At 43.2% G+C, this 27,935-nt stretch overlaps 1 protein-coding gene and 1 non-coding gene across 10 annotated transcripts; both read left to right on the forward strand.

Moving 5' to 3' along the window:
• Positions 1–9,639: 9,639 nt before the first annotated feature.
• On the forward strand, positions 9,640–9,775 carry LOC118946553. The gene has a single exon (XR_005041424.1). It is a non-coding gene; the product is annotated as a U11 spliceosomal RNA (small nuclear RNA).
• On the forward strand, positions 9,685–17,180 carry LOC110488172 (glucocorticoid modulatory element-binding protein 1). Of its 9 annotated transcripts, none has more exons than XM_021560260.2 (10): positions 9,685–10,083; positions 11,180–11,336; positions 11,556–11,611; positions 11,705–11,823; positions 12,156–12,259; positions 12,529–12,677; positions 13,003–13,143; positions 13,545–13,682; positions 14,094–14,231; positions 14,552–17,180. In XM_021560260.2, exons 2-10 carry the CDS (start codon positions 11,206–11,208, stop codon positions 15,520–15,522), a joined length of 1,947 nt encoding a protein of 648 aa, XP_021415935.2. In that variant the 5' UTR covers positions 9,685–10,083; positions 11,180–11,205; the 3' UTR covers positions 15,523–17,180. The 9 variants fall into 9 exon arrangements, with proteins under 9 accessions (XP_021415935.2, XP_021415936.2, XP_036826957.1 ...); XM_021560261.2 differs by having other exon boundaries at positions 11,183–11,336; XM_036971062.1 differs by lacking the exon at positions 9,685–10,083 and adding an exon at positions 10,138–10,159.
• The last annotated feature ends 10,755 nt before the right edge of the window (positions 17,181–27,935 follow it).

The raw sequence follows: 27,935 nt of genomic DNA on the forward strand, positions 1-27,935 counted from the left end.
GTCCGGTATGGTCAGTGGTATAAAAAGTATCCAATCTTCATACTTGAGTAAAAGTAAAAATATCTTAATAGAAAATGACTGGAGTAAAAGTGAAAGTCACCCAGTAAAATCCTACTTGAGTAAAAATCTAAAAGTATTTTGTTTTAAACATACTTAAGTATCGAAAGTAAATGTAATTGCAAAAATGTACTTAAGTATCAAAAGTAAAAGTAAAACTATTCATCATTTCAAATTGCTTATATTAAGCAAACCAGGTGGCACACGACAGCACGCAGACATACTTTACAAACAAAGAATTTATGTTTAGTGACCAGGGATGTTCTCTTAATAAGTGTGTGAATTGGACCATTTTCCTGTCCTGCTAAGCATTTTAAATGTAACCAGTACTTTTGGGTATCAGGGAAAATGTATGGACTAAAAAAGTACATTATTTTCTTTAGGAATGTAGTAAAGTAAAAGTAGTCAAAAATAGAAATAGTAAAGTACAGATCCCCTCGCCCCAAAAACGACTTAAGTAGTACTTTAAAGTATTTTTACTTAAGTACTTTACATTACCCCACTGGGTATGGTTAACTCTGGCGTTAAAAGGTCACTGATAATAGTCAGGGAGAATAAACTGTACTCTATATGTGTCACCACCACCACCTCTCCTCTGTTCATATGGTCCTGTAGACTGCTAATCTATGTAATTGCACACAAACCAAATCTTGTTCATGTTGCATCATGTTGTGATCTTCCTACATCATAGCAGATGTTTTCTATTTTTATTTTTTACATATCTATCATTTGTAGAACATCGCTGAAGCCACAAACCCTTTTAATGGTCTTTGCATTTGTATATGGCATATTAAAAAACAAAAACAAACCTTCCAAGGTGGGCCTTCAAGGGGGAAAACCACCCCAAACAACATCCCAAACAACATTCCTTTAACTGGAAAGAGGTACTGGCTGATGCCGATTCTTTAAGACTTTAAGACGGCCCAAATTCATTAAATGTGGTGCTTTTGTGACCGTAATACTAATTTAAGGGTTTATTGGCTTTTTACAGGGTTTCCCAAACTCGGTCCTCGGACCCCAAGGGGTGCACGGTTTGGTTTTTACCCTAACAATACACAGCTGATTCAAATTATCAAAGCTTGATGATTAGTTGATTATTTGAATCAGCTGTGTAGTTCTAGGGTAAAAGCCAAAGCTTGCACCCCTTGGGCTCCCGAATACTGAGTTTGGGAAACTCTGTGTTATTACATTGTCTGGTTTAGAACATGACATTTCAGACCCTAATGGCCTCCATGCTCCATCAGAATGGTTCCAATATCAAGACAGACATAATCTTGCCATGCCTATAGGCCCTTTCGGTCTTCAGAGAGGCACAGGAAGATAACTCTCTAGTTTCCCTAGACTACTACCTCTATACTGCAAACCTCAGTGCAGATAACAGTTGACCTGAGACTTGACTGTAGACTGGTGTTACCATGGCTCAGGGTCTAGATAACAGCTCACTTTGCCTGGTCCCTCCTCCCTTCCTTCCCCTCAGCTCACCTTGTCCACCTCCACACCCTGCACACACTGTAGATGGCAGGAGAGACATTGTGCATTCAGCAAATGTTTTTATTTTATTTATTTCACCTTTATTTAACCAGGTAGGCAAGTTGAGAACAAGTTCTCATTTACAATTGCGACCTGGCCAAGATAAAGCAAAGCAGTTCGACACATACAACGACACAGAGTTACACATGGAGTAAAACAAACATACAGTCAATAATACAGTATAAACAAGTCTATATGATGTGACTTTCTGTGATATTGTGTTCTATGTTGGTTTTGTGTTGGGTTTTTTTCTATGTTGGTTTTTTGGTTTTCTATGTTGGTTTTTTGGTTTTCTATGTTGGTTTTGTGTCCAGTGGTTATTGGGCAAGGCACAGGAGCATATGGGCAGTATCATGGTCATGCGACTTGACTTGTTGAAAGGAATGTCTAACTAACTAATATTTTGGGAGTTTTTTCATACATACTGGTAAACACCTTGCAAAGCCTCAGCATACAATTTCTTGACAAAAAAATATGTCTTGCCTCTTGCTTTGCAAAGTCTGATGCAAACGTAGTTTAGTTGTTCCCGTTGTTCCCACACAATATTTACCCTGTTTATAGTTATGTTGTGGTCAATTTTTAAGCTCTACTGACCATTCACAGACTGATTAAACCTCTGTTATCACAGGTCATAGCCCCGTTACAACATGTCTCATTTCTTTCAAAGTTAAATCAGTTGGCTAACCAATATTTATGACAATCAGATGTCTGTATTGATCCATGTTCTTGTTACGGTATAAAAGGACTCATCCACAAAGAGAAGGCAATACCGACGCCTAGGGATGGGAGACATACCCTTTAAATGAACTAAAACAGTCTTGCCAGGGAATGTATAGAAATGGAGAATGATCTTTTTCAGACACGGTTTCAGAGGGATGATAATGTAGGCCGCTGTCTGTTTGGTCATCACAATTCAACTCCTTTTGAAAAGCAGAAAATCTTTTCATTCTAAGCCACAAAGGGAGTTAGAGACAAACCATGTTCCTTACTGTATGTAGTGCTGCCTTTTTTTCAGCTTGCTGTGTCATTTCTAACAGGGTTTATTTTGTACAGCTGTATTTTTTATGCTTATAAGAATGATAAAATGTGCTGTGATATGGCTGCTTGTCATTGAATGCAACCTATCCCCGAGCACTGACTTTGATAAGGATTCTTATTGACTGTATTGTTACATCAGATAGGAAGACAACAGGAATTAGGAAGCTGTGGTGCTGATGATGCCCGACGATGGTCTATAAACAAGGTGTATCTAGAGAAAGAACCCCTGTCACTGAGATGGAGCACCAGCTATATTCAACAGCCTATTCAGGCTAAATTGACATGAAAGAAGAGATTGAGCTTGGATCTTGACACGTTGCCAGTAGAACTACAAATGTTTCGATTTTAGAGCAGAAAATTGAAAATAATTGATGCTTTAGAAAGTGTTCCGTTGATTATAAATGGTGGCCATTTTCATTGTGATTATAGTTATATCATAATAGTGTAATCTGAATACCAATTGACAAAACAATCTAATTAAATCTGTAGTATCCAACAGGTCCTTGAAAGTACAACAACATATGACATATCACTAATGCATGTTACTTGCAAATTCTCTTTTTGGGGAGTCTTACAACTAGACACAGCAGCACAGTTGATACTTCTATTTTGCCCCTGACTGAGTCCAATCACAGATCACAGCTTGACAAAATAAATGTTATTTATTTTCTATTCTAAATGTTCTGTGCAAGGTACTCACTCTACTGTTAAAGGGTATTCAATCAATAAACAATATTATGTCCATGGTGCCATATTGATTGACCATCTCCATGCTAGGGTTGTGACGCCCTCTTTGGGTAACAACAGAACTGCATACCTGACCCACTTATCTGTATCACAGTGCAAATAAATGACTACACTCCAACTGAAAAACATACAACTGTGTATGGTAATAATATTGGTGTGCTTTCATTTTCATAAGTCTCTGTTGAAAATCACAACTGTTAGTTTGCATAACTGATCAATAACTAATCAATAACAGATGAATATCACTTGTGAAAATGAAGCTGTTCACTGATATTGCTTTCACTTGTACCCTCCGCTCCTGTCCAAGCTCACCTGTAGAAACCATACATAGACTTAGGGTAGAAACATCTGTGGTCCTTAACAACTCATCTGGAGGGAAGAAATGCAGATACACACACGCTAAATGAGCAAATTCATTTGAATGATTGTGCTTATTTTATATGTGGTGAAAAATAAAATAAATATTATGTTAAATGAAAGAAAGACCTGATGGATTTATATGATCAGATCTTTTTAAAGATCTTTAATGAAAGTGATAGTGAAGGTACATTTTGTAAGGGAGGGGTCAGAGTGTACACAATTGTTACCAGGAGGAAAATGTGCAAGGGTCATTCTTTTACAATTTCAGTCAGGGGAGGGTTTAGTATTTTGTAATCGATTAAATGTCATATTGCTCACTGTTTGAGAATGAGTTGCTTATCATATCTCGATGTGTGCTTGATGCTGCCCCTCATCCCTGATTCTCTGCTGGGCGTGCAATATCAAGTGCTCCTAGTATGGTCTCAATCAAATGATCCATAGCCTACCGTGCCTTTAGAAAGTATTCATACCCCTCAAATTATTCCACATTTTGTTGTGTTACAGCCTGATTTCAAAATGGATTAAAAAAAAATATCTCACCCATCTATACACAATACCTACCCCATAATAACAAACTGGAAACATGCTTTTAGAAATTTTAGCAAATATATTGTATGGAAAATACAGAAATATCTCATTTAAACAAGTATTCACACCCCTGGGTCAATACTTTGTAGAAGCACCTTTGGCAGCGATTACGGTTGTAAGTATTTGTGGGTAAGTCTCTAAGAGCTTTCCACACCTGCCCATTATTCTTTAAAAATTGATTCAAGCTCTGTCAAATTGGTTTTTGATCATTGCTAGACAACCATTTTCAGTTATGCCATAGATTTTCAAGTAGATTTAAGTCAAACTGTAAATTGTCCACTCAGTAACTCCAGTGTAGATTTGGCCATGTGTTTTAGGTTATTGTCCTGCTGAAACGTGAATTAATCTCCCAGTGTCTGGTGGAAAGCAGATGAAGCAAGTTTTCCTCTAGAATTTTGCCTGTGCTTAGCTCCATTATGTTTATTTTTATCCTGAAAAACTTCCTAGTCCTTAACTATTACAAGCATACCCATAACATGATGCAGCCACCACTATGCTTGAAAATATGGAGAGTGGTACACAGTAATGTGTTGTATTGGATTTTCCCCAAACATAACACTTTGTATTCAGGACAAAAAGTGAATTGCTTTGCCAATTTCTTTGCAGTTGTAAACTATAGAAAGCAGGTGCAGAAGGTGAGTTTAATGATAAGAAAGGGAGATAAACAAAACAGGAGACCTGTACTGAATGTGACCAAAACCAATACTCCTGATGACTAAGGCTACTGAGGGCTAAATAAAGGGAGATTAATCAAGGCGATGATGAGGTGCAGGTGTGCGTATTGATGCCAGGGCCAGTGGTCAGTATACCGGTGTAACAGTATAACTTTAAACCGTCCCCTCGCCCATACCCGGGCGCGAACTAGGGACCTTCTGCACACATCAACAGTCACCCTCGAAGCATCGTTACCCATCGCTCCACAAAAGCCACGGCCCTTGCAGAGCAAGGGGAACTACTACTTCAAGGTCTCAGAGCAAGTGACGTCACTGATTGAAACGCTATTTAGCGTCCACGCTAACTAAGCTAGCCGTTTCACATCCGTTACACCGGCAACGTCAAGCGCTAGAGTGGGGGAGTGGGAGTAGGCGTCACAGCAGTATAGCTTAAGTGCCTTGTCGCAAACAGGATGCATGTTTCGGAATATTTTTTTATTCTGAACAGGCTTCCTTCTTTCACTCTATCAATTAAGTTAGTATTGTGGAGTAACTACAATGTTGTAGATCCATCCTCAGTTTTCTCCTATCACAGCCATTAAACTCTGTAACTGTTTTACATGGCCTCATGGTGAAATCCCTGAGTGGTCTCTTTCCTCTCTGGCAACTGAGTTAGGAAGGACGTCTGTATATTTGCAGTGACTGGGTGTGTTGAGACACCATCCAAAGTTGAATTAAAAACGTCACCATGCTCAAAGGGATATTGTCTGGGTTTTTTAAAATGTGTTTTTTTTCTCACATCTACCAATCAGTGCCCTTCTTTGCGAGACATTGGAAAACCTCCCTGGTCTTTGTGGTTGAATCTGTGTTTGAAATTCACTGCTCGACTGAGGGATCTCACAGATAATTGTATGTGTACAGAAATGAGGTACAGAGATGAGGTAGTCATTCAAAAATCATGTTAAACACAATTATTGCACATAGAGCGATACCATGCGACTTATTATGTGACTTGTTAAACACATTTTTACTCCTGAACTTATTTAGGCTTGCCATAACAAAGGGGTTGAATACTTATTGACTCAAGACATTTCAAATGTCCTTTTTAATTCATTTATAAAAATTCCAAAAAACATAATTCCACTTTGATATTATGGGGTATTGTGTGTAGGTCAGTGACAAAAAAAATAATATAGTTTTAATCCATTTTAAATCATCAATTGTGTATATAAACCTAGGTTACACTGCATTACACACTGCAATGCATAGGCTATCCCAATCATGAGGCCTGGCCTGCTCTCCTCTTGCTGAGGTAAACCGTTTTGTGCTGCCTAACCAATGGATGTGCTGTGTACGGTGGCATTTCAGTAGGCGAGTCAAAAGCTTCTTCTGAAAATATGTTTTTATATGTCAGAAAATGCAATATCTGTGTAAGCGGACTAGGCCTACTGATGTCCTGTTCAGTTTGAGAGAGAGAGAGAGAGCGCAAAGATGAGAAAGAGGACCAGAGGTAAGCTTGCTACTGCTATAATTGATTTGAGTAAAATATATACTTATTTGCCCATAATGAAGCAATTTATCACACTTATTGACCTCACAATAAGCAATATAACTTAATTTATATACTTCGAAGTGGCAGCTGTGAAAATGGACAGCACCTGGCTGCTGAAATTTGACGAATTGGAGAATGTCTAATTCGGATAAACTGTCTTCCTTTTAATTTGACTTTAGGCTACTAACAACAAGAGGGCTTTGTGTTGGAGCCTATTTCTTCAAGAAATAAGAGGTAGGCCTACCTGTTTGACAGATTAAATGATAGTCTACTATCCATGGACTTTGTCAGCCAATTCCTTCCATCACCATGCACTCCTTAAGTATCTCAGCGTCAGTGAAGGGCTTGGTGTGTTAAGTTAAAACCAGGGCTCGAATTAAGGGGGTATGTGAGGGTGTGAGAGTATTGTGGCTCTCAGAAATGGACATGAATATATAAAGCAATCTATAATGACGCTTTAGTCTGCAATGATTTGTGCTAGAAACAAGCTGTAAAATGCCGGGAAAGACTCTGATGCATTTTGGGATTTATTTGTTCCCTTTTTGACATTCATAGGCTGCAGTACAACCAACTATAGCCGAGGAGACAAAAAATGTGTCACACCCTGATCTGGTTCACCTGTCCTTGTGATTGTCCCCACCCCCTCCAGGGGTCGGTTATTATCCCCGGTGTATATATCCCTGTGTTTCCTGTGTCTCTGTTCGTCTTGTTTGCCAAGTCAACCAGTGGTTTTCCTTGCGCCTATTTTTCCCCAGTCTCTGTTTGTTTCTAGTCCCCCTGGTTTTGACCCTTGTCTGTCCTGACTCCGAACCCGCCTGTCTGACCACTCTGCCTGTTCCCTTGTACTGTTTTGTACTTGGATCTCGAGACTGCCTATCGTCTGTTACTGTTTGGACTCTCACTTGGTTTATGAACTCTCGCCTGTCCCAGACCTGCCTTTACCTAGTCCCTTTGTTATAATAAATATTGGAGCTCTACCATCTGCCTCCTGTGCCTGCATTTGGGTCTCGTCTTGTGCCCTTATAAAATGTACTTTGCTTAGGAAGTAATGTGTGATTCTGACACTTTCTTTTGAGGTTCAACATTTCAACATGCTATTAAACTACATACTAAGTCAGTCAGGAGCAAACCAGGTAGCCCAAGAAGGAACGAAAATGAATTATTTAGGCTATATTATTATTATTTCAAGGCTATAGCCTGCCATTTAAGAAACAAATTGTGACTTATTTGTGACATGCTACAGGCTGGCAGGAGCAATCAGCATTTCAAAAACACATCAACAATAGCACTTCAACAACATGCCTATTAAATGTCGCATTTAGGCTGAATAAAAGGAAAATATGCCTTATTAAGCTGCACAGTCATTCTACAGTGCATTGGAATTCACTTTCAGAAACACGAGTTTGGCCAGTCTTTGGTTTGAGGATCATGCGGTAAACTATGCATGCCTAATTTGTTAATTTAGTCTAGCATATGCTCTTATATTCCCATGCCCTAATCACAGTAAACACGTATATTATGTAACAACAATATCATTGAATAAAATAGAATACATTTGAAAATGATCATTTACCCCAAAACATTTTTTTATAAGTGCATATACACAAAGTACTGAGTAATGTGTCTGAATAATTATATAATTCTGATATTCTGATTATTCTGATATTTCCGTTAATTTTTAACGAATTAGCAAAAAAAAAGTTATTGCTTTGTCATTGTGGAATATTGTGTATAGATTGATGAGGGGAAAAAAAAACGATTTAATCTATTTTAAAATAAGGCTGGAACGTAACAAAATGTGGAATAAGTCAAGGGGTCTGAATGCTTTCCGTATGCACTGTAGGCCTACCTGATGATATGCGGCTGCTGTGTTAAAAAACAATTGTATTTTTCTCGAATTCTTTGATGATCTGAGACTTTAGTTGTAACTCCTTCTGTTGCACTCAATGTGTACAGTTGATAGACAACTTCAGCACTGTTCCAAACAAAGTACAGTCCTATTTTTAACAGTAGCCTGTATAGAAATCTAAACGTCTCCGGGGCTACAGCATGCGCTCGTTCACAGCATGCGCTCGTTCGTTGTCAGGCTCTGTTGTCGTATAAAAACTATTCTGCTTTTCTCCAGTCATGTAAAATGACGTAGAAGTGCATGAATTGCGTGTATAAAAAGCATTTTTTTAATCGGACACAAATAAGATAATAAATGTATGCAGTGCTTTTACTATAATGGGGATCTTATCACCCCTACACTTGCCCGTGGTGATATGCGAATCCACAACCTTCTGGCTACTTTGTCATGTAACTACAAAATGAAGAACAGTTTCTTAGAACTGAACGTATGGTCTGTACTATGAGTGAGGATAAACAGTAGGAATGTTATGTGCTATCCACTTTGTTTGAATTATTGTTTTTGGTATAGTGGAGGGATACTTTTTTTCTCTCCAGGTTTTAGGGGAGGTCGGGTAAACATATATTTGACTGAAGGGAGGGCCATTCATTATTTCAGAGGTCCGATTGTTAGCAGAATTTACGCAGAAGGTTAGGATAATTAGGTTACGTTTATGAAAAGGGTTAGCTAAAATGCACGAAAAACAACAACTTTTGATGTTAATTTGACAAATGCTGGATACATTTTCGCGACTACCCTAGCGTTACGTCCCAATAATCTCAAACTTCTCCTGAAGTGTGCACTTGTTCCCTTCATTAATTTGAAATGAAATTAATGGTATCTTGAAACGCTAGTACACAATCCAATATTGTTTAATTTGCAGGGAGTAGTTAAAGTGCACACACTTCTGGAGGACTGAGAAACAATCCGGGAAGAGGTCGATTTGGAATACATTTACAAGGCGCTATCGTGGGGACCAATCACAATCTAAAATGTTCAACCTATCTGTCCCATGATGCTTTGCTTTATGGAAAATCACGGATAAATGCATCTAATTCTATTTGATTCATCAATATTATTCGTTGTTTTGTCAACTAAGATATATTTTAAGTATTTTATACAACGGATAATCACTAACAGAATAAAATACATTTAATGTTTTTCCTTACCCTGACTGAAGTCCCTGTGTCCAAAGAACAGATTGTAAAAACTGTAATTTCAACGTTAAAAAGGGCTTCTGCTATGTTTAGCACAAGGAGGGTGGGGATTCACCACTCTTCTTGCGGAATCGATATCAAGAGATTTCGGAAGCATAATTTTTACTGCCCGGAGCTGCGAATGATCGTGAATCTTTGCGCTCCAAAATTATGTACAAAGAAAACAAAACAAGCACTTATTCATTCCATTGCGGCGCCCGTTCAGACCACAAAACATGCATTAACAAAAGCAGGTCATAATCCAATTATCCTAATGCTGTGAAACAAGTGATGATTGCCGTCATAAAACATTTAACAGGGACTTGTTGTCAACAGGCTTGTTTTTATTTTTGACCTATTTTTGAGGATGCAGCACGCGTGACTGTCGAGCTGCACTGCTATATGAGGAAGTGTGACTGCTCGAAGTGCGCATGCCCAGCAGCTTATAGGGATGTGTTCGACTTCATAAAAACGGTAAGGGAAATCTAAACGATGGCTTTGTACTGTTAGGTGTATTCGGTTCATAAAGGCTAACTGATTTATATGCGAGGTAATGTCTATCTCTACGTATATTTGGTCATTTTAAAGGGGTAACACCCCGTGCTTGCTCCGAATGGCGGGGCAACGCCGTCGCCGCGTTGTTGTTTGGTGTACGTGCTGCCGCACAGGGACGTAATTTTGAAGGGGAAAAGAAAAGTAGAACGGACGCACGCTATCGTCTGAAACAAGCGGTACGTAACCGCCGCCACGCTGTAAATCTCAAGGTGGCTAGTAACAGCCCGGCCACAGGTTGCGTGAGCGCCAAACCTCTGCCCAAAGTCCATTACTTTAGTTAGCTTAGCCATCTTGCTAGCTACAAGCCGCCACCTTGCTAGCAAGATAGCCGGACTAGTACAATGCATGGGCGTAGGCCGTTCAGCTATACAGATCAGCGGGGAAGGCTATTCGGGCAAATGGCGCTTTAGCAGCTAGTTAGCTATGTTCCACTTGATCTCCTGACTGTAACTAGTGCACTGCCCTGCCCATACCCACAGAAACGTTGCGAGGAGAAAAACGGAGTACAAACTTGCTGTACATTACTTTTAACTAGTACGTTAGCTAGCTAACGCAACGTTTCTGTGGATATGGGCAATGTAGTGCACTAGTTACAGCCAGGAGACCAGGTGTAACGATAGCTAGCTACTAGTTAAAAGTTATACAAAGCAAGTTTTCAGTCAGGTTTTTCTCCTCGCCTTTTAAATGTGTAGGGACCAAGTAGGAAAGATAGCTAGCTAGCTAGTAACCGTGGCTTTCAATGAGCCCCATGCAGTGCCCCCCTTTCTAACTAGGACAGAATAACCGAATAACACTTTGGAGGTTTGAATTAAACCATACAGCCAGCCATTGGCTGAAACTGAGAGGCAACTGAACTGAATCGGTTTATGGGCATGGTCTGCCCTGAGAGCATCTTATCTATATTTTACCTTGTCCTATCTGTCCTCCCGTATGTGAGTAGTCTTTCACACACACATTCTTCTAATCTTCCCTATTTGTCACCATTGTGCTCTTCATCCCTATCTGGGGCTTTCAGTAGGTTACACTGGGAGAGGAGTCAGGATGGCACAAACCGAGGTGACGACAGTCTCCATGGGGGACTTGATGGTGATGAGGGCTGCTGAGGAAGATGATGGTGATGACAATGAAAGCAAGACACAGGTCATCCTCCAGCTACAACCAATCACAGCAAGGTAGGTACACACTGATGTTTACTTGAGCCTGATGGGGGGGGAAAAGAGGACAAGACTAGTGTAACAGAGTTGGTTCGGTGAACCACGCTCACATGATGGCTCCCCAAGCTGATTGCCTAGGCTTTAGGTTAGTGAGCTAACACCGTCTTGTGGCAAGCAGACCCTGCTTTGTTTTTTAGCCAAAGTTTTCATTTGTTTTGTATTCACTTTCCCTTGCAGTATGGATGAGTCGGGAGAGGCAGACACAGCTGTTGTGGCTGTGGAGTCACACCCAGGTAAGTAACACACACACAGACACACACACACAGTCCCACACAAACAAAGCATATCATAAAACATGTGCACGTGTGTGTGTGTTCCTTGAGAAGAAACGACAGTTGACGGGGAGGACGTAGAGTTGGGCTATCCCATCACATGTGGAGAGTGTAAAGCTGTGCTACTGGTCAAGAAGTTTGTCTGTCCTGGAATAAACGTAAAATGTGTCAAGGTTAGTATTGTCATGGTCACTGTATTCTCTACAGAAATCATAAAGCTTTTCAAATGCTAGTGTGCAGAGAAGGAACAGCTCAGACTGCCAGCTTTGGTATACTTTTTAAGAGTTTTAGTCCTGTTTGTACATTGTCAACAGAAGAGATTGTGAGAATGTCACATCATACCGTTTGCTTCAACAATGCCTTAGACATCAGTTGAAGGTTTCTCATTGGCCAGTTGTTTCTTTGCTGTCTCCTTTATGATAAGGTGGTATATGTATCTGTTTTGTCATCCCAGTGAACAGATGGTTCCTTTCTAAACTCTACCTATAATGTCTGCACCATACAGTATGAAGACCAGCTGATCAGTCCCAAGCAGTTTGTCCACATGTCTGGGAAGGCTACACTGAAAGACTGGAAGAGAGCTATCCGGATGGGCGGGGTCATGCTCAGGTGAGAAGTAGAGTCAACCGGTCCCACATCAACCCCTAGCCTCTAGCCCCTACGCACTTGTGGAGAGATCATTAGATAGGCATTTTGCCTATCTCTTAGGCGTCAGAGGTAGCCAAGAAGTTAGAGAGGTGTGCCAGAAACTGGAGGGTTGCAAGTTAGGAGCCCAGGTCTGAGGGGAAAATCAACCCAAGGTGATTGATGCACATGGTGTGTCCCTTCCCGCTCTCTTTCCTCACTCTTAACCTTTTATCTAATCATCTCTCCTTCAGGAAGATGATGGACTCGGGGCAGCTAGACTTCTATGAACACAACACTTTGTGCACCAACACGTGTCGTAGCACCAAGTTTGACCTGCTGATCAACAACACGCGCTTCCCCCCTGACGGCAGCGGCCTCACCACACCCACCTCCTCACAAGGTGAGACCAGACACGCCCCTCCCCGGGGTCTGTTAAGAGCTCAGGTTGTCTGTGGCAAAACTATTTAAAAGTTTGTCAGTTATTTTTTTGTCTGGCAGTTATTTTTGGTAAATAACCTTTTAATCCTATTTTCTCCCATTACCTCCTTTTGAATTTGTGATATTCTAAGACATGTCAATTAACTTTACATTTTCATTGGTGTGTATATATATATATATATATATATATAATAAGCATGCAGGACCTGAACCATCTGTTTTATGTTGTGTATTGAACATTGTAAGTAGTGGAGCTAACCATGTCTCTCCCCTTTTTGGACATGTAGCCCAGGTGGTGATTGGTAATGGTGGCCAGGTTGCCATGACAACAGAGGAGAGGTCAGAGGTTCTGACCGGAACAGTGGATTGGAGTTCTGGGGCCGTAGCAGTGGAGACAACAGAGAAGAAGGAAACCAGTGAGATATCAGGTGAGTTCTTCACCTAAACTGTTCCCACTCGTGACTGTTTACTGTATTTATACTCTCAACTCTGAAGTCAAATAGTTGTCTGGGCATTGGTCTTGTATTAATCTTAGTGCATTTAACCCAGGTATGGAGCTATGTCAAGTACTTGCTGTTGAGTGCGATTGGTTTAGCTCGCACGGTAAAAATAAATCCAATAGAATAATCCCCAAAGTGCAAACTCCACCGACCCTACATGTCGGTCAAGCTAAACCAACCACATCTCAAGTATGTGACACGTATTTGACTAGGTCTGCTTGGCATGCAACTGGATGAATTCTTCCTCACCTCTCTCACATAACTGTGACTCACATTGCATATATCCCACATTGAATTTGAACTCTGCTGTGTCCTTTATGTTCCCCCAGAGGAGACGTTGAACTTCTGGAGAGGCATAGCTGATGTAGGCCTGATGGGGGAGGTGGTGGACAACATCAGGACAGAGCTGCTGGAGATGCTGAGAGGAGTGCAGTTACGCAGCGAGCAGGCTGCCATGCAGGACGCTGGTAGGTACTGGCACATAGGACACAGGAGATCGGGTACAGGGTACAGGTCATGGATGCTGAGAAGAGTGCAGCTACACAGCAAGCAGGCTGCCATGCAAGACATAGGTGTGGGTACTGGTACCTAGTCCTAGGACAGAGGGGATAGGGTACAGGTCAATTCTAAGGGTATATGCATGGTGCCACACAGGTGCAATGTTGGTTTCTGTTGATCAAGTCAGGGGATGAAATAAAATGAGAAGTAATGTTGACTTCTCAGGAGTAACATAAGGAAAATACTAGATTATGGGGGCAACCAAAAAATAAGGTACACATATGTCTTGTTGAAACACATTTCATGTCTTTGATTAATTGATTGACTGATGGATGTGTTATTACTGACCATGTGATTGATTACCCACTGATGGACCTCAGATTCCTGTCTGGTAGAGGTGGCAGTGTTGAGTAACCTGGCCCAGGTGTTCGGCCTGCTGGACTCGGTCAAACACATCCTGAGCGTAAGGAGAGAACAGACTGACCCTGGAGAGGAGCAGGTCCTTAGCACACTGACCAGTGAGTAATGATCAATTCACTTTTCAATTCAGTAACTTCAGGCAAAGGTATGTAGCCTATGATGTTTTGGAGAATTTAACTTTTAGTCATTTAATGTGAATGGTCAGGAACAACAAATGTAATCGAAAGGGAAAGTCAGTTGTACAACTGAATGCATTCAACTGAAATGTATATTCTGCATTTAAGTCTACATTTGATTGCAAAGATACACCTGTATTGGATATGGCCTCAAACTAAAAGTATTCACTTGCTAATTGACACGGTTGATTACTGTAGAGCACCATCTGAGTCATGTCTAACCTCTGACCTGATCTCCACAGACCTGGAGATGCAGCTGGAGGAACAGAGACGACAGCAGCACGTCAGGGCTCAGCTCTGCCACCCTCAGCCCCTCAACAACATCAGCCACACCCCAGGAGGCAAACCCACCAAGCCCAAGGCCAAACGCCCCCGCCTGCAGCGGCCAGCCTCCACCACCACCCTCACCTCCTCCCCCTCCCAGCCCCAGACAGCCACCCTGCAGCCCCAGCAGTTCACTATCCTCTCCCCCATTTCATTCTCCTCCATGGGCCAGCCCTTCTCCCTGTCAGGCCTCCCAATGGCCACGCTGGGTCAACAGAACAACACAGTAACCCTTCACACTCTGCCCGCCGGCTCTCAGACCTTCACCCGATACATCACCACCATGGTGGGGGCCGACGGCAAGACGGAGACCCTGACGCTGCACCCTTCCCAGGGGCTGACGCTAGTGGGCACCACCCTCCAGGACCCCAGTCAGCTGGGAGGAACCATGATGAGTCCTGTGGAGCTGGTCCAACTCACCCAGGGAGGGGTGACCGACGGTGGGGAGATGATGGTGGAGCAGCCCATGGGCCAGGTTGTGGAGATGGGGATGGTACAGGAGGGATTGGAGGAGGGGGTTGAGGACAAGAGCCAGGCACACACCACCGTGATTGAGATCGACCCCGCGCCGGGAGACCATGACCAGACCATGGGGGCGGTGATGGAGTTACAGCTGGCCCAAGAAGGAGAGGCCGAGGCTGGGGAGGAGGACTCTGCCGTAGTGGTCCATGCTGGGATGGAGGTGACCATGGTCTCGGAGGGGAATGAGGGGGAGGGAGGGGAGGAGATGGTGATGCAGGGGGAGTCGGAAGATGCCCAGGGGGAGGTGCTTGAGGCTGGGCAGCAGAGCCAGGTAGAGGGGGTACAGCTGGATGCTAATGGGCAGATCTCAGGCCTAAGGATAATGGTGATCGAGGAGGAGACTCAGGAAGAGGACAAGGACAAATGATCCAGCTCAGCTCTGCAGACAAAGACAATACCCTCTCTTCCCCCTGGAGCCATGTCCGACAGTAGGGATGGGACTAGCCTGTTCCCAGATCTGTTTGTGCTGTCTTGCCATCTTGCTGTGACAATTATCGTAGGAGCTGGCAAGATGGAACAAAAAGATCTGGGACCAGAGTAGGGATGGACTCATGGACAGAACATAAAAGAGAATACGCAGGCAGACTTGTGGTGTAATCAAGTGTGTGGAGTGTAGACAGAAAGCTGCCAAAGACCTAGCCTTTTTAGAGTAGCTGTGGTCCTTAGCAGCTAGGCCAAGGTGTCCCTTATTTTCATTGTTGTTTCCTTAGTTTTTATTAAAACAAAATGACAACATAGCCAGGCACCGTATCTTATATTGTTTGTTTTTGTTACGCATTTGTATGACTTCAACTTGAAGAAGACACCCAAATACAATTTTCAGAAAAGGTCCCAGGTTATTGGCTTGAGATTGGTATGAATAACAGTCTGGTGTTGTATTCAAGGTGTGTTACCCTTTTGGTGTGTGTGTGGAGCTAGAGGTCTACTGTGGGATGATGGCAACAGTTCTAAAACAAAGTCTGCTCTATGTTACACATTTCTTTCAACAATAGAAAGCATACCACTTTCTCTTTGCAGCTTTTGGGATGAAGTCTTCTGCAGTTTTTGTCAAACAAAACAAAGATGGTATCTTGTTGAGCTCACCATTGTCAGATCGAAGCTTTTTTGGCATTTTCTTTGCAGGATTTGCATTATATTTCACCCTGATTCTCTGTATGGTGACAAATGCGGTAGATGTATTGTATATGCAAGCTCCATAGAGAACAACACATTTGCAGTTTTTCCCCCCTCTAGGATTTTTAGCATGTGGTTATTTTAGCAACAAGGTTTTGTATAGATAGAAATGGAAAAAGTTAAAGTATGACCAAGATGGTTATGTAAGTCAAAGAATAATGACAGGGACTCGTATGTCAAGCTGAACAAAATGCTGTAACACTTTAGTAAGAAAGTATACACACGCTTTCATAACACTTTTAATGAAACCTTCCATAACCATTCACTAGCCTGCGGATATTGTTGCACTCGCTTTGTCTAGGGCTCCTAAGCCTAGTTACATGGTCTGTAACCTGAGTGAATGGGTGCATTTATGTGACAAATCAGCGTTTGAGGCGGCAGGTAGGTCAGTAACAGAAAGGACGCTGGTTCAAATCCCTGAGCCGACTAGGTGAAAAATCTGTCGATTTGCCATTGAGCAAGGCACTTAACCATAATTACTCCTGTAAGTCGCTCTGGATAAGAGCGTCTGCTAAAAGACTGAAATGGAAATGTAATAGTACCTATATTAGTGTTGCAGTATCATTCATAACATTCATAACACATTTATTCAACATCAGCCTCATGTTCACCCCCTTCAAGCAAAGTGTTACCCAAACCGCTACCCGGCCTAGAACAAATAAAAGTTCTTACTCAGTTTATTTTACTCATAATAACAGACACAGAAGTGCAGTGCTGAGACCAAAATGAATAAATTCATTCAATTATTTTGGTCAATGAATGTGAACAAAGTTGTTATCTGTAATGACCTGTTCTGTATTTCCATAATTACTTTGTAATGTGTTTTAATATTATTAAAAGAAATCAATTGGTGGTGTGGTTTGGTTTGGTGGTTGGGAGTGCATTAGTCATGTTCTGTGGAGGAGATCCAAAGGAGGAGATGGAGACGGATGGATCGGCCACACCCTCTAAAAGCCCCCTTCCAACATCACCAAGCTCTATCCTGGAACCCGCTAGGTTCCTCAAACTGAACTCTGGACCTCAAAGCCAGTTCCACTGTGTTTTTTAATTGTTCCCCTCTAATCAGGGACTGATTTATACCTGGGACACACCACCTCTCAAACTTTTACAGATGCACAATTGAGAGTATTCTGTCGGGCTGTGTCACAGCCTGGTACGGCAACTGCACTGCCCACAACTGCAAGGCTCTCCAGAGGGTGGTGAGTTCTGCACAACGCATCAACGGGGGCAAACTACCTGCCCTCCAGGACACCTACAGCACCCGATGTCACAGGATGGCCTAAAAGGTCATCAAGGACAACAACCACCCGAGCCACTACCTGTTCACCCTGCTATCATCCAGAAGGTGAGGTCAGTACAGGTGCATCAAAGCTGGGACCGAGAGACTGAAAAACATCTATCTCAAGGCCTTCAGACTGATAAACCATCACTAACACAGATACAGACTTGAAATACAGACTTTACAGACACCTACATACAGACTTGAAATCATTTACCACTTTAATAAATCGATCACTAATCACTTCAATAATGTCAATTGAATAATGTTTACATATCTTGCATTACTCATCTCATGCATATGCTGTATTTCATACCATCTATTGTGTCTTGCCTATGCCGCTCGGTCATCACTCATCCATATATTTATATGAATATATTCTTATTCTATCCCTTAGATTTGTGTGTTTTAGGTAGTTGTTGTGGAATTGTTAGATTACTTGTTAGATATTACTGCACTGTCGGAACTAGAAGCACAAGCATTTCGCAACACTTGCAATAACATCTGCTAACCATGTGTATATGACAAATACAATTTGATTTGATTTGAGGTGGGTCCAATCAATTATCTGGTAGAACAGTATACCAGGGCCTATGAGGGCCGGAGCCTGCTGATTTTATGCTCTACCTGACAATTAATTGCACCCACCTGGTTTCCCTGGTCTAAATCAGTCCCTGATTAAGGGGAACAATGAAAAAATGCAATGGCACTGGCTTCGAGGTCCAGAGTTGAGTTTGAGGGGCTAACTTTATGTCAAAGTCACTGAAGCTGGAGACTTATATCCCCCTCACTAACTATAAGCATCAGTTGTCAGAGCAGCTTACCGATAACTGCACCTGTGCACAGCCCATCTGTAAATAGCCCACCCAACTACCTCATCCCCATATAATTTTTTTGCTCTTTTGCACCCCAGTATCTCTACTTGCACATCATCATCTGCACATCTATTACTCCAGTGTTAATGCTACATTTGAATTATTTCGCCACTATGGCCTATTTACTGCCTTACCTCCCTAATCTTACTATATTTGCACACACTGTATATAGATTTTCAGATTATGTTATTGACTGTACATTTGTTTATCCCATGTGTAACTCTGTGTTGTTGTTTTTGTTGCACTGCTTTGCTTTCTCTTGTCCAGGTCGCAGCTGTAAATGAGAACTTGTTCTCAACTAGCCTAACTGGTTAAATAAAGGTGAAAAACAAAAATGCTCCTAAACAAAGAAAGTAAATCATGTCATTATTTTACCACCAGAGAGCAGTAAAGGTCTATTTCATTGCAGGTTGCAGCACTTGATTCAAGAAGGATTGCTTCTGCCTTGTCCTGCATTAAACCTCTTAGATGTAAAGTCCCCTGTTTTGGGGACCTGCGTAGTTCTGGCACCGGTTCCTGGCCGACACCACTTGAAGCTGTCCCTCCTACCACTTCATTCGCTCTTCCGACTGTCCATCAACTACTGGGATAACCCTACATCAGTCACTAACAACACATATGCGTGGAATCCACAGTGCAGCAGGAGATAGTGGTTTTGTCACTAGCAAGTTCAGAGATTGATTTATAATTGAAATGATGAATGGATTTGAAACAAAAAACACTTTCTGTTTGTCATAGAGGGACAATATTAATATGAGATGAAAGGCGAGTTGCTAACGAGTCCAGGAAGCCAAGATAGAGCTCTGTTGGACAACTAGAGCTCCGTGAGAATTTCACAGTGATGGGGGCTGACGTTTTGATCAAGAGAGACCTATAGAACATATGCACATTTTCTCTAACACTAAACATACAAATATGTATTTTACAGTTATAAGGAGTGTGAAATCTTAGTTAATCATTTTATGATTGGATTATGCTATATTTAAAAAGCATATGTCATTTCAAGCTGACAATACAGTTGTTTTGAATAGGAAATACATCATATGAAATATCTCGTGTTTTTATCATATTTGTACTGTGGACTTGAGCTTGTGTCATCAAATTGTCTACACCTCAGCATTGTATAACCATTTTTTTTTTAAACCAGAAATGTGAGATTTGAGCCTTTCTCGGAGTATGCAGCATTACTAGTTATAGTTTATGGCCCTCTCATGAGAAATCATTAATTTTGAGGATTACATTTAGTTACATTTAACTGGTTTTAATAGAGACAGCACGATTAGAGTGTCTGGACTCTGCCATGGCACACAGACACACACCCCGTTAAACTCCATGTCTCTGTCACCCCCACTGTTCTGTGTGGTTTAATCCCTCCCGTCATGGAATGTATCCCTGAAGGGTGTGGGGCTTCTCGCTGTGCATTGCTGACATGGCACCTGGGTCCCGCTGGTTATTATATGAGATGTCTTCCTTGCTCTGAACTGTCAGAGTGTCTGAGGGGTGGGCTGGGGGAGAATATCTGGTGTCATGTAGGCAAGAGAATGCTTGCCAAACCTCCCGTTTTGCGTGCGTGAGCGTTGCAAAATAAATGTACACATACGATCCTATCAACCAAACAGCTCGCGCGCGTCAACGGGCATCTGCATCGCCAGGCACAAAAATGTTTGACGCGTGATGCGTTTTTAAGTCCCTCCTCTCCCATCTACTCATTGTTTTTTTATGAGCATTAAACCGTGTGGGTGATTTGAAAGACGAAAGAGGTCCACACTCCAGTCCAGCTGGTGGCGGTAATGCACCTTAAAGTTGGTTTCCAATCGCAATATAAAATCTACAGATGATGAAGAATAAGAAAGATGTTAGAGAGGAGATTAATCAGAGAAAACTAACTGCGGGTTATGAGTCAACCGGCACATCACTAAAGAGGAGTCAGACCTGTTTGTGCCTTCTAGCTATAGGAGTTATAGGGGAGAGTGGGGTAAGTTGAGTGGTTTTTGACATTCAGCATCACTCCGTCAGGGGGAATATAGTATTCTTTCTAAGAAGGATATATACATATATTTCAGGATGTTGTGTATCCCTGGAAATAATCAGAAATCATGTAAACATTACTGTTTTGAAAACATAGCTTGTTCAAAAAAAGTGGTGTCTTGGCACGACTTACCCCACATTTCCATAGTGAATTAAATATTACCACTACCTTTCTTCCCAAACACAATTCAACACAACACTTGTTTTGTCTTTTAATCTATTGAATAATCTTTTGACATAGGCTTAACATCTAATAATCTCTTTGCACTTTTTTTTTACACAACAATAGGCCAGGCCCTGTTGTTACCTCATATCCCAGCGATAATGCATTGCATGATGCCTGGTAACAAAACACTTCAATTTGCTAAGCTTTTCAATGGCTCAACCATTGGCTCAACTTATGCCATGGTGATTGGCTCAATTGACCCCAAGGTGAATATTTTGACTATATTAGACCACACAGATACAAGGATGCACTTTCATACTAGGTTTCAGACCTCATATTGAAGCTTATCGAAACCCCACTATCATCCTCGTGCCCAAGACAGGGAAAGTAACTGAACTAAATGACTACTGACCCTTAGCACTAGCTTTCTCATCATGAAGTGCTTCGAGAGTCTAGTCAAAGACCACTTCACCTCCTCCCTCCCCGACACACTCAACCCTCTCCAATTCGCCTACCGCCTACCACCCTGACAGATCCACCTGGACAAACGTAGAGCATATGTGAGGATGCTGTTCGTCGATTATAGCTCTGCCTTCAATACCATTGTGCCATCTAAGATCACCTCAAAGCTCAGGGCCCTGGGACTGAACTCCTCCCTGTGCAACTGAGTCCTGGACTTTCTTACAGGTAGCCAACATTACCTCTTCTTCACTGATTTTAAATACAGGGGCCCCACATGTGTGAGTCCTCAGTCCCCTCCTGTACTCCCTGTATACCCATGACTGCGTGGCCTTACACAGTTACAACTCCATCATCGCTGACGACACGACGAGACAGCCTACAGCGTCTTCCGGCGCCGACAGAGATGGCCGCCTCGCTTCGCGTTCCTAGGAAACTATGCAGTTTTTTGTTTTTTTACGTGTTATTTCTTACATTAGTACCCCAGCTCATCTTAGGTTTCATTACATACAGTCGAGAAGAACTACTGAATATAAGATCAGCATCAACTCACCATCAGTACTACCAAGAATATGTTTTTCGCGACGCGGATCCTGTGTTCTGCCTTACAAACAGGACAACTGAGTGGATTCCATGCAGCGACCCAAAAAAAAAACAACTCCGAAAAAGAGGGAAACGAGGCGGTCTTCTGGTCAGACTCCGGAGACGGGCACATCGTGCACCACTCCCTAGCATTCTTCTTGCCAATGTCCAGTCTCTTGACAACAAGGTTGATGAAATCCGAGCAAGGGTAGCATTCCAGAGGGACATCAGAGACTGTAACGTTCTTTGCTTCACGGAAACGTGGCTCACTGGAGTGACTCTATCCGAAGCGGTGCAGCCAACGGGTTTCTCCACACATCGCGCAGACAGAAACAAACAACTTTCTGGTAAGAAGAGGGGCGGCGGCGTATGCCTTATGACTAACGTGACATGGTGTGATGAAAGAAACATACAGGAACTCAAATCCTTCTGTTCACCTGATTTAGAATTCCTCACAATCAAATGTAGACCGCATTATCTACCAAGAGAATTCTCTTCGATTATAATCACAGCCGTATACATCCCCCCCCAAGCAGACACATCGATGGCTCTGAACGAACTTTATTTAACTCTTTGCAAACTGGAAACCATTCATCCGGAGGCTGCATTCATTGTAGCTGGGGATTTTAACAAGGCTAATCTGAAAACAAGACTCCCTAAATTTTATCAGCATATCGATTGCGCAACCAGGGGTGGAAAGACCTTGGATCATTGTTACTCTAACTTCCGCGACGCATATAAGGCCCTGCCCCGCCCCCCTTTCGGAAAAGCTGACCACGACTCCATTTTGTTGATCCCTGCCTACAGACAGAAACTAAAACAAGAGGCTCCCACGCTGAGGTCTGTCCAACGCTGGTCCGACCAAGCTGACTCCACACTCCAAGACTGCTTCCACCACGTGGACTGGGACATGTTTCGTATTGCGTCAGACAACAACATTGACGAATACGCTGATTCGGTGTGTGAGTTCATTAGAACGTGCGTTGAAGATGTCGTTCCCATAGCAACGATTAAAACATTCCCTAACCAGAAACCGTGGATTGATGGCAGCATTCGCGTGAAACTGAAAGCGCGAACCACTGCTTTTAATCAGGGGAAGGTGTCTGGTAACATGACCGAATACAAACAGTGCAGCTATTCCCTCCGCAAGGCTATCAAACAAGCTAAGCGTCAGTACAGAGACAAAGTAGAATCTCAATTCAACGGCTCAGACACAAGAGGCATGTGGCAGGGTCTACAGTCAATCACGGACTACAGGAAGAAATCCAGCCCAGTCACGGACCAGGATGTCCTGCTCCCAGGCAGACTAAACAACTTTTTTGCCCGCTTTGAGGACAATACAGTGCCACTGACACGGCCGGCAACGAAAACATGCGGTCTCTCCTTCACTGCAGCCGAGGTGAGTAAGACATTTAAACGTGTTAACCCTCGCAAGGCTGCAGGCCCAGACGGCATCCCCAGCCGCGCCCTCAGAGCATGCGCAGACCAGCTGGCCGGTGTGTTTACGGACATATTCAATCAATCCCTATACCAGTCTGCTGTTCCCACATGCTTCAAGAGGGCCACCATTGTTCCTGTTCCCAAGAAAGCTAAGGTAACTGAGCTAAACGACTACCGCCCCGTAGCACTCACTTCCGTCATCATGAAGTGCTTTGAGAGACTAGTCAAGGACCATATCACCTCCACCCTACCTGACACCCTAGACCCACTCCAATTTGCTTACCGCCCAAATAGGTCCACAGACGATGCAATCTCAACCACACTGCACACCGCCCTAACCCATCTGGACAAGAGGAATACCTATGTGAGAATGCTGTTCATTGACTACAGCTCGGCATTCAACACCATAGTACCCTCCAAGCTCGTCATCAAGCTCGAGACCCTGGGTCTCGACCCCGCCCTGTGCAACTGGGTACTGGACTTCCTGACGGGCCGCCCCCAGGTGGTGAGGGTAGGCAACAACATCTCCTCCCCGCTGATCCTCAACACTGGGGCCCCACAAGGGTGCGTTCTGAGCCCTCTCCTGTACTCCCTGTTCACCCACGACTGCGTGGCCACGCACGCCTCCAACTCAATCATCAAGTTTGCGGACGACACAACAGTGGTAGGCTTGATTACCAACAACGACGAGACGGCCTACAGGGAGGAGGTGAGGGCCCTCGGAGTGTGGTGTCAGGAAAATAACCTCACACTCAACGTCAACAAAACTAAGGAGATGATTGTGGACTTCAGGAAACAGCAGAGGGAACACCCCCCTATCCACATCGATGGAACAGTAGTGGAGAGGGTAGCAAGTTTTAAGTTCCTCGGCATACACATCACAGACAAACTGAATTGGTCCACTCACACAGACAGCATTGTGAAGAAGGCGCAGCAGCGCCTCTTCAACCTCAGGAGGCTGAAGAAATTTGGCTTGTCACCAAAAGCACTCACAAACTTCTACAGATGCACAATCGAGAGCATCCTGGCGGGCTGTATCACCGCCTGGTACGGCAACTGCTCCGCCCTCAACCGTAAGGCTCTCCAGAGGGTGGTGAGGTCTGCACAACGCATCACCGGGGGCAAACTACCTGCCCTCCAGGACACCTACACCACCCGATGTCACAGGAAGGCCATAAAGATCATCAAGGACATCAACCACCCGAGCCACTGCCTGTTCACCCCGCTATCATCCAGAAGGCGAGGTCAGTACAGGTGCATCAAAGCTGGGACCGAGAGACTGAAAAACAGCTTCTATCTCAAGTCCATCAGACTGTTAAACAGCCACCACTAACATTGAGTGGCTGCTGCCAACACACTGACACTGACTCAACTCCAGCCACTTTAATAATGGGAATTGATGGGAAATGATGTAAATATATCACTAGCCACTTTAAACAATGCTACCTTACATAATGTTACTTACCCTACATTATTCATCTCATATGCATACGTATATACTGTACTCTATATCATCGACTGTATCCTTATGTAATACATGTATCACTAGCCACTTTAAACTATGCCACTTTGTTTACATACTCATCTCATTTGTACATACTGTACTCGATACCATCTACTGTATCTTGCCTATGCTGCTCTGTACCATCACTCATTCATATATCCTTATGTACATATTCTTTATCCCCTTACACTGTGTACAAGACAGTAGTTTTGGAATTGTTAGTTAGATTACTTGTTGGTTATTACTGCATTGTCGGAACTAGAAGCACAAGCATTTCGCTACACTCGCATTAACATCTGCTAACCATGTGTATGTGACAAATAAAATTAGATTTGATTTGATTTAGAGAGGAGGTAGGCACTCAAGGTGCTACAAGGGGTAGTACACTCACCCGAACGCACCATTGGGTGCACACTGCCTGCCCTCCAGGACATCAAGTGTCACAGGAAGGCCAAGAAGATCACCAGGGACCCCAGCCATCCGAGCCATGGCCTGTTCTCCCTGTTTTCATCACCCAGGTGTCCCGGGCAGTATAGGAGCATCATGGCAAAACTGTGAGACTGGCCAGGAGCTTCTAATCCCAGACCATCTGGCTGCTGATCCCAGACCCCCCCCCCCCACACACACACACAGCATTGAAGTGGCAAGACAGGTGGGACTGGTGTGAACCAATCACAGAGGATCCTGTCATGAGGTGTCTGGCAACAACGGCACCCTCATCTGTGTCAGGTGAGTTGGAGGTGTGTGTGTTAACTCTCCATTGTCTAGCGTTTCAGCAGGAGGATGATGCTAACGCTAAACTAGCAACGATGCGATTATTTAGAAAGCACACACACACACACACACACATATACACACACACACATATACACACACATATACACACACATATACACACATATACACACATATACACACACACACACACACACACACACACACACACACACACACACACACACACCTGTGTCAAGGTGATAAGCTGTGGACAGGTGTATTACAGAGGTGTTTAATTGGTGTCTGGATAGTGTTACCTTTCCACGCAAGATCAAAAAGAGAAGAAAGACCTGTAATTGTAGTGTCCTTTTCCAGCTTGGATGGTAGGTGAGTCTTTTCAGTGTTGTGGCTATTCAGAGGGTTCTGACAACATGGTTGACACTTTGTGAGTAATATAGATGGGTACATGTAATCTCTTCACATACGCAGTGGCTGGCTGCTCGCACCTACCTCTCTCTCTTATCCCTTTTTCTCTCTCTCTCTCTTTCTTTCTTTCTTTTCTCTCTCTCTCCTTCTCCTGCTCTCTCTTTATTTCCACGTCTCTCTCTCTCTTATCCCTTTTTTTCTCTCTCTCTCTTTTCTCTCTTTTCTCTCTCTCTCCTTCTCCTGCTCTCTCTTTATTTCCACGTCTCTCTCTCTCTCTCTCTCTCTCTCTCTCTCTCTCTCTCTCTCTCTCTGTGCTGCTGGTGTGGGCTTGGCTCACACTGGAGCATGTATATAGCGGGCTGCTGAACTGCCTGGGGGACTTTGTTGTGGTGTGGGGCGTCAGGGGGGTTCTATGTACAAAGGACGCGGGACGGGGGCTTGGTTCTAAATGTTAAAATTAAGTAAAGTTTGTGTTTTTAATTATGTAACTATTGGACTAAATCTCTCTCTCTTTCGCTGTCTGTCTCTGACTCTCTCTCTGTGTTATGTCATGTACGCTGTGTTAGTGACTGAGAGGAAATATATTCATGAACCACCTTTAAAACTATCTCAATGTCATGTATGTAAATTGCATAATATACAGTAAGGAAGGCTTAAAGTATGCTGAATAATATGTTTATTTTACATGTTGGCGTGCACAGAGAAGACAGTGGGGAGTAAGGCAATTACATATTCAGAGGATCATTTGCATTTTTTTGCTCTTAGATCATCTACTTTACTTTTAAATCCAACTTAATGCACATTTTAGTCAAATGAATCTCCATTTTTAAAAGCTTAACCTGGCTGTCTGTCAAAGGCACCTCACAGTTAGGTGACACTCTCCGCAATCTGTTCCTCTCAGAGGATGCAAGTGGGAAAATGTTTCTAAATTATTTTAAGCCAAAGGAAAAGATGATAGTACCTCATATTTCATTCTTAATTGGTGCTTCTCACCTTCCACAAGGATCAAGTTCAAACATGGTACACATCACACTTTTTAGCTGAGTCACTGTCATCAGAGTATGCATATTTTATCCAAGTTTATATGAAGCAACCAAGAATGAATCTAAAAGAGAGGTACTTTATGAGATATCCTCTATTCATCCTTTGAGTAGACTCAGTGTGATGAAGAAAAGGGTACTTAAGCGGGTGAGACCATGCAGAGTGACCTTGTCGGCATGACTGCCAGAGCATGTGTGGTGGATGTGTGTGGTGGTGGTGGATGTGTGTGGTGGTGAATATGTGTGTGTGTGGTGGTTGTGTGTGTGGTGGTTGTGTGGTGGTTGTGTGTGTGGTGGTTGTGTGTGTGGTGGTTGTGTGCAGTGTGGAAGACAACAGATACCACCATGACAGCTGGCAGTACCACTCGCACCACCCTGGTTCCCCTTGCATGCCAGCCATGTCTTATTGTGTGTGTGTGTGTGTGTGTGTGTGTGTGTGTGTGTGTGTGTGTGGGTGTGTGTGTGTGTGTGTGTGTGTGTGTGTGTGTGTGTGTGTGTCATCCTGTCAACCCCTCTGTGCCAGCCATGTTGTCAGCCACAGGAGACACAGCTACCTCAGTCAGCAGGTGTGACTTCCCTGTTGGACTATGACAAGGAGAGAAAGAATGACAGGGAGGGAAGTAAGGAAGGAAGGAGAGAGAGAGGAAAGGAATGAGATAGGGAGAGAGGGCAGGTAAGGGAGGAGCGAAAAAAGATTAGGGAGATAAGGGGGGAAGGAAGAAGGGACGGAGAGAGGATGGGAAGGAGAGAGGGAGGGAGGGGAGGTAAGGGAGGAGAGAAAGAAGGATAAGGAGGGAGGGAGGGTAGTGAAAGAGCAAGGGAGGGAGATGGATGGAGGGAGGTGAAGGAGGGGAGGTAAGAAGTGAGAGAATGAGGGAGATGGACAGAGGTGTGAACTCCAATAATTCTTAGAGAAAGAAGAGGAAGAAGTACAAGAAGGGGGTGAAGAGGAGCATCGGGATGAATGGAGGGAGGGAAAAGCTAGGGACAAACAGGGTGTGAGATGGACAGAGGTGGGAACTCCTAGCATCCTTCGAGGAGACAGGAGCATTCTTGTTTACACAGTCTGGTTTGATCTGTGAGAGATTGAG

Source organism: Oncorhynchus mykiss, chromosome 32 (assembly GCF_013265735.2).
Source record: "Oncorhynchus mykiss isolate Arlee chromosome 32, USDA_OmykA_1.1, whole genome shotgun sequence".
NCBI classification, from domain to species: domain Eukaryota; kingdom Metazoa; phylum Chordata; class Actinopteri; order Salmoniformes; family Salmonidae; genus Oncorhynchus; species Oncorhynchus mykiss.

What these genes read in the sequence shown, in the direction of transcription:
- LOC110488172 (XM_036971062.1), top strand. An exon ending in CACACCCACCTCCTCACAAG is followed by an intron (nt 12,678 to 13,002) that starts GTGAGACCAGAC and finishes TTGGACATGTAG; the next exon opens with CCCAGGTGGTGATTGGTAAT. An exon ending in GGCTGCCATGCAGGACGCTG is followed by an intron (nt 13,683 to 14,093) that starts GTAGGTACTGGC and finishes GATGGACCTCAG; the next exon opens with ATTCCTGTCTGGTAGAGGTG.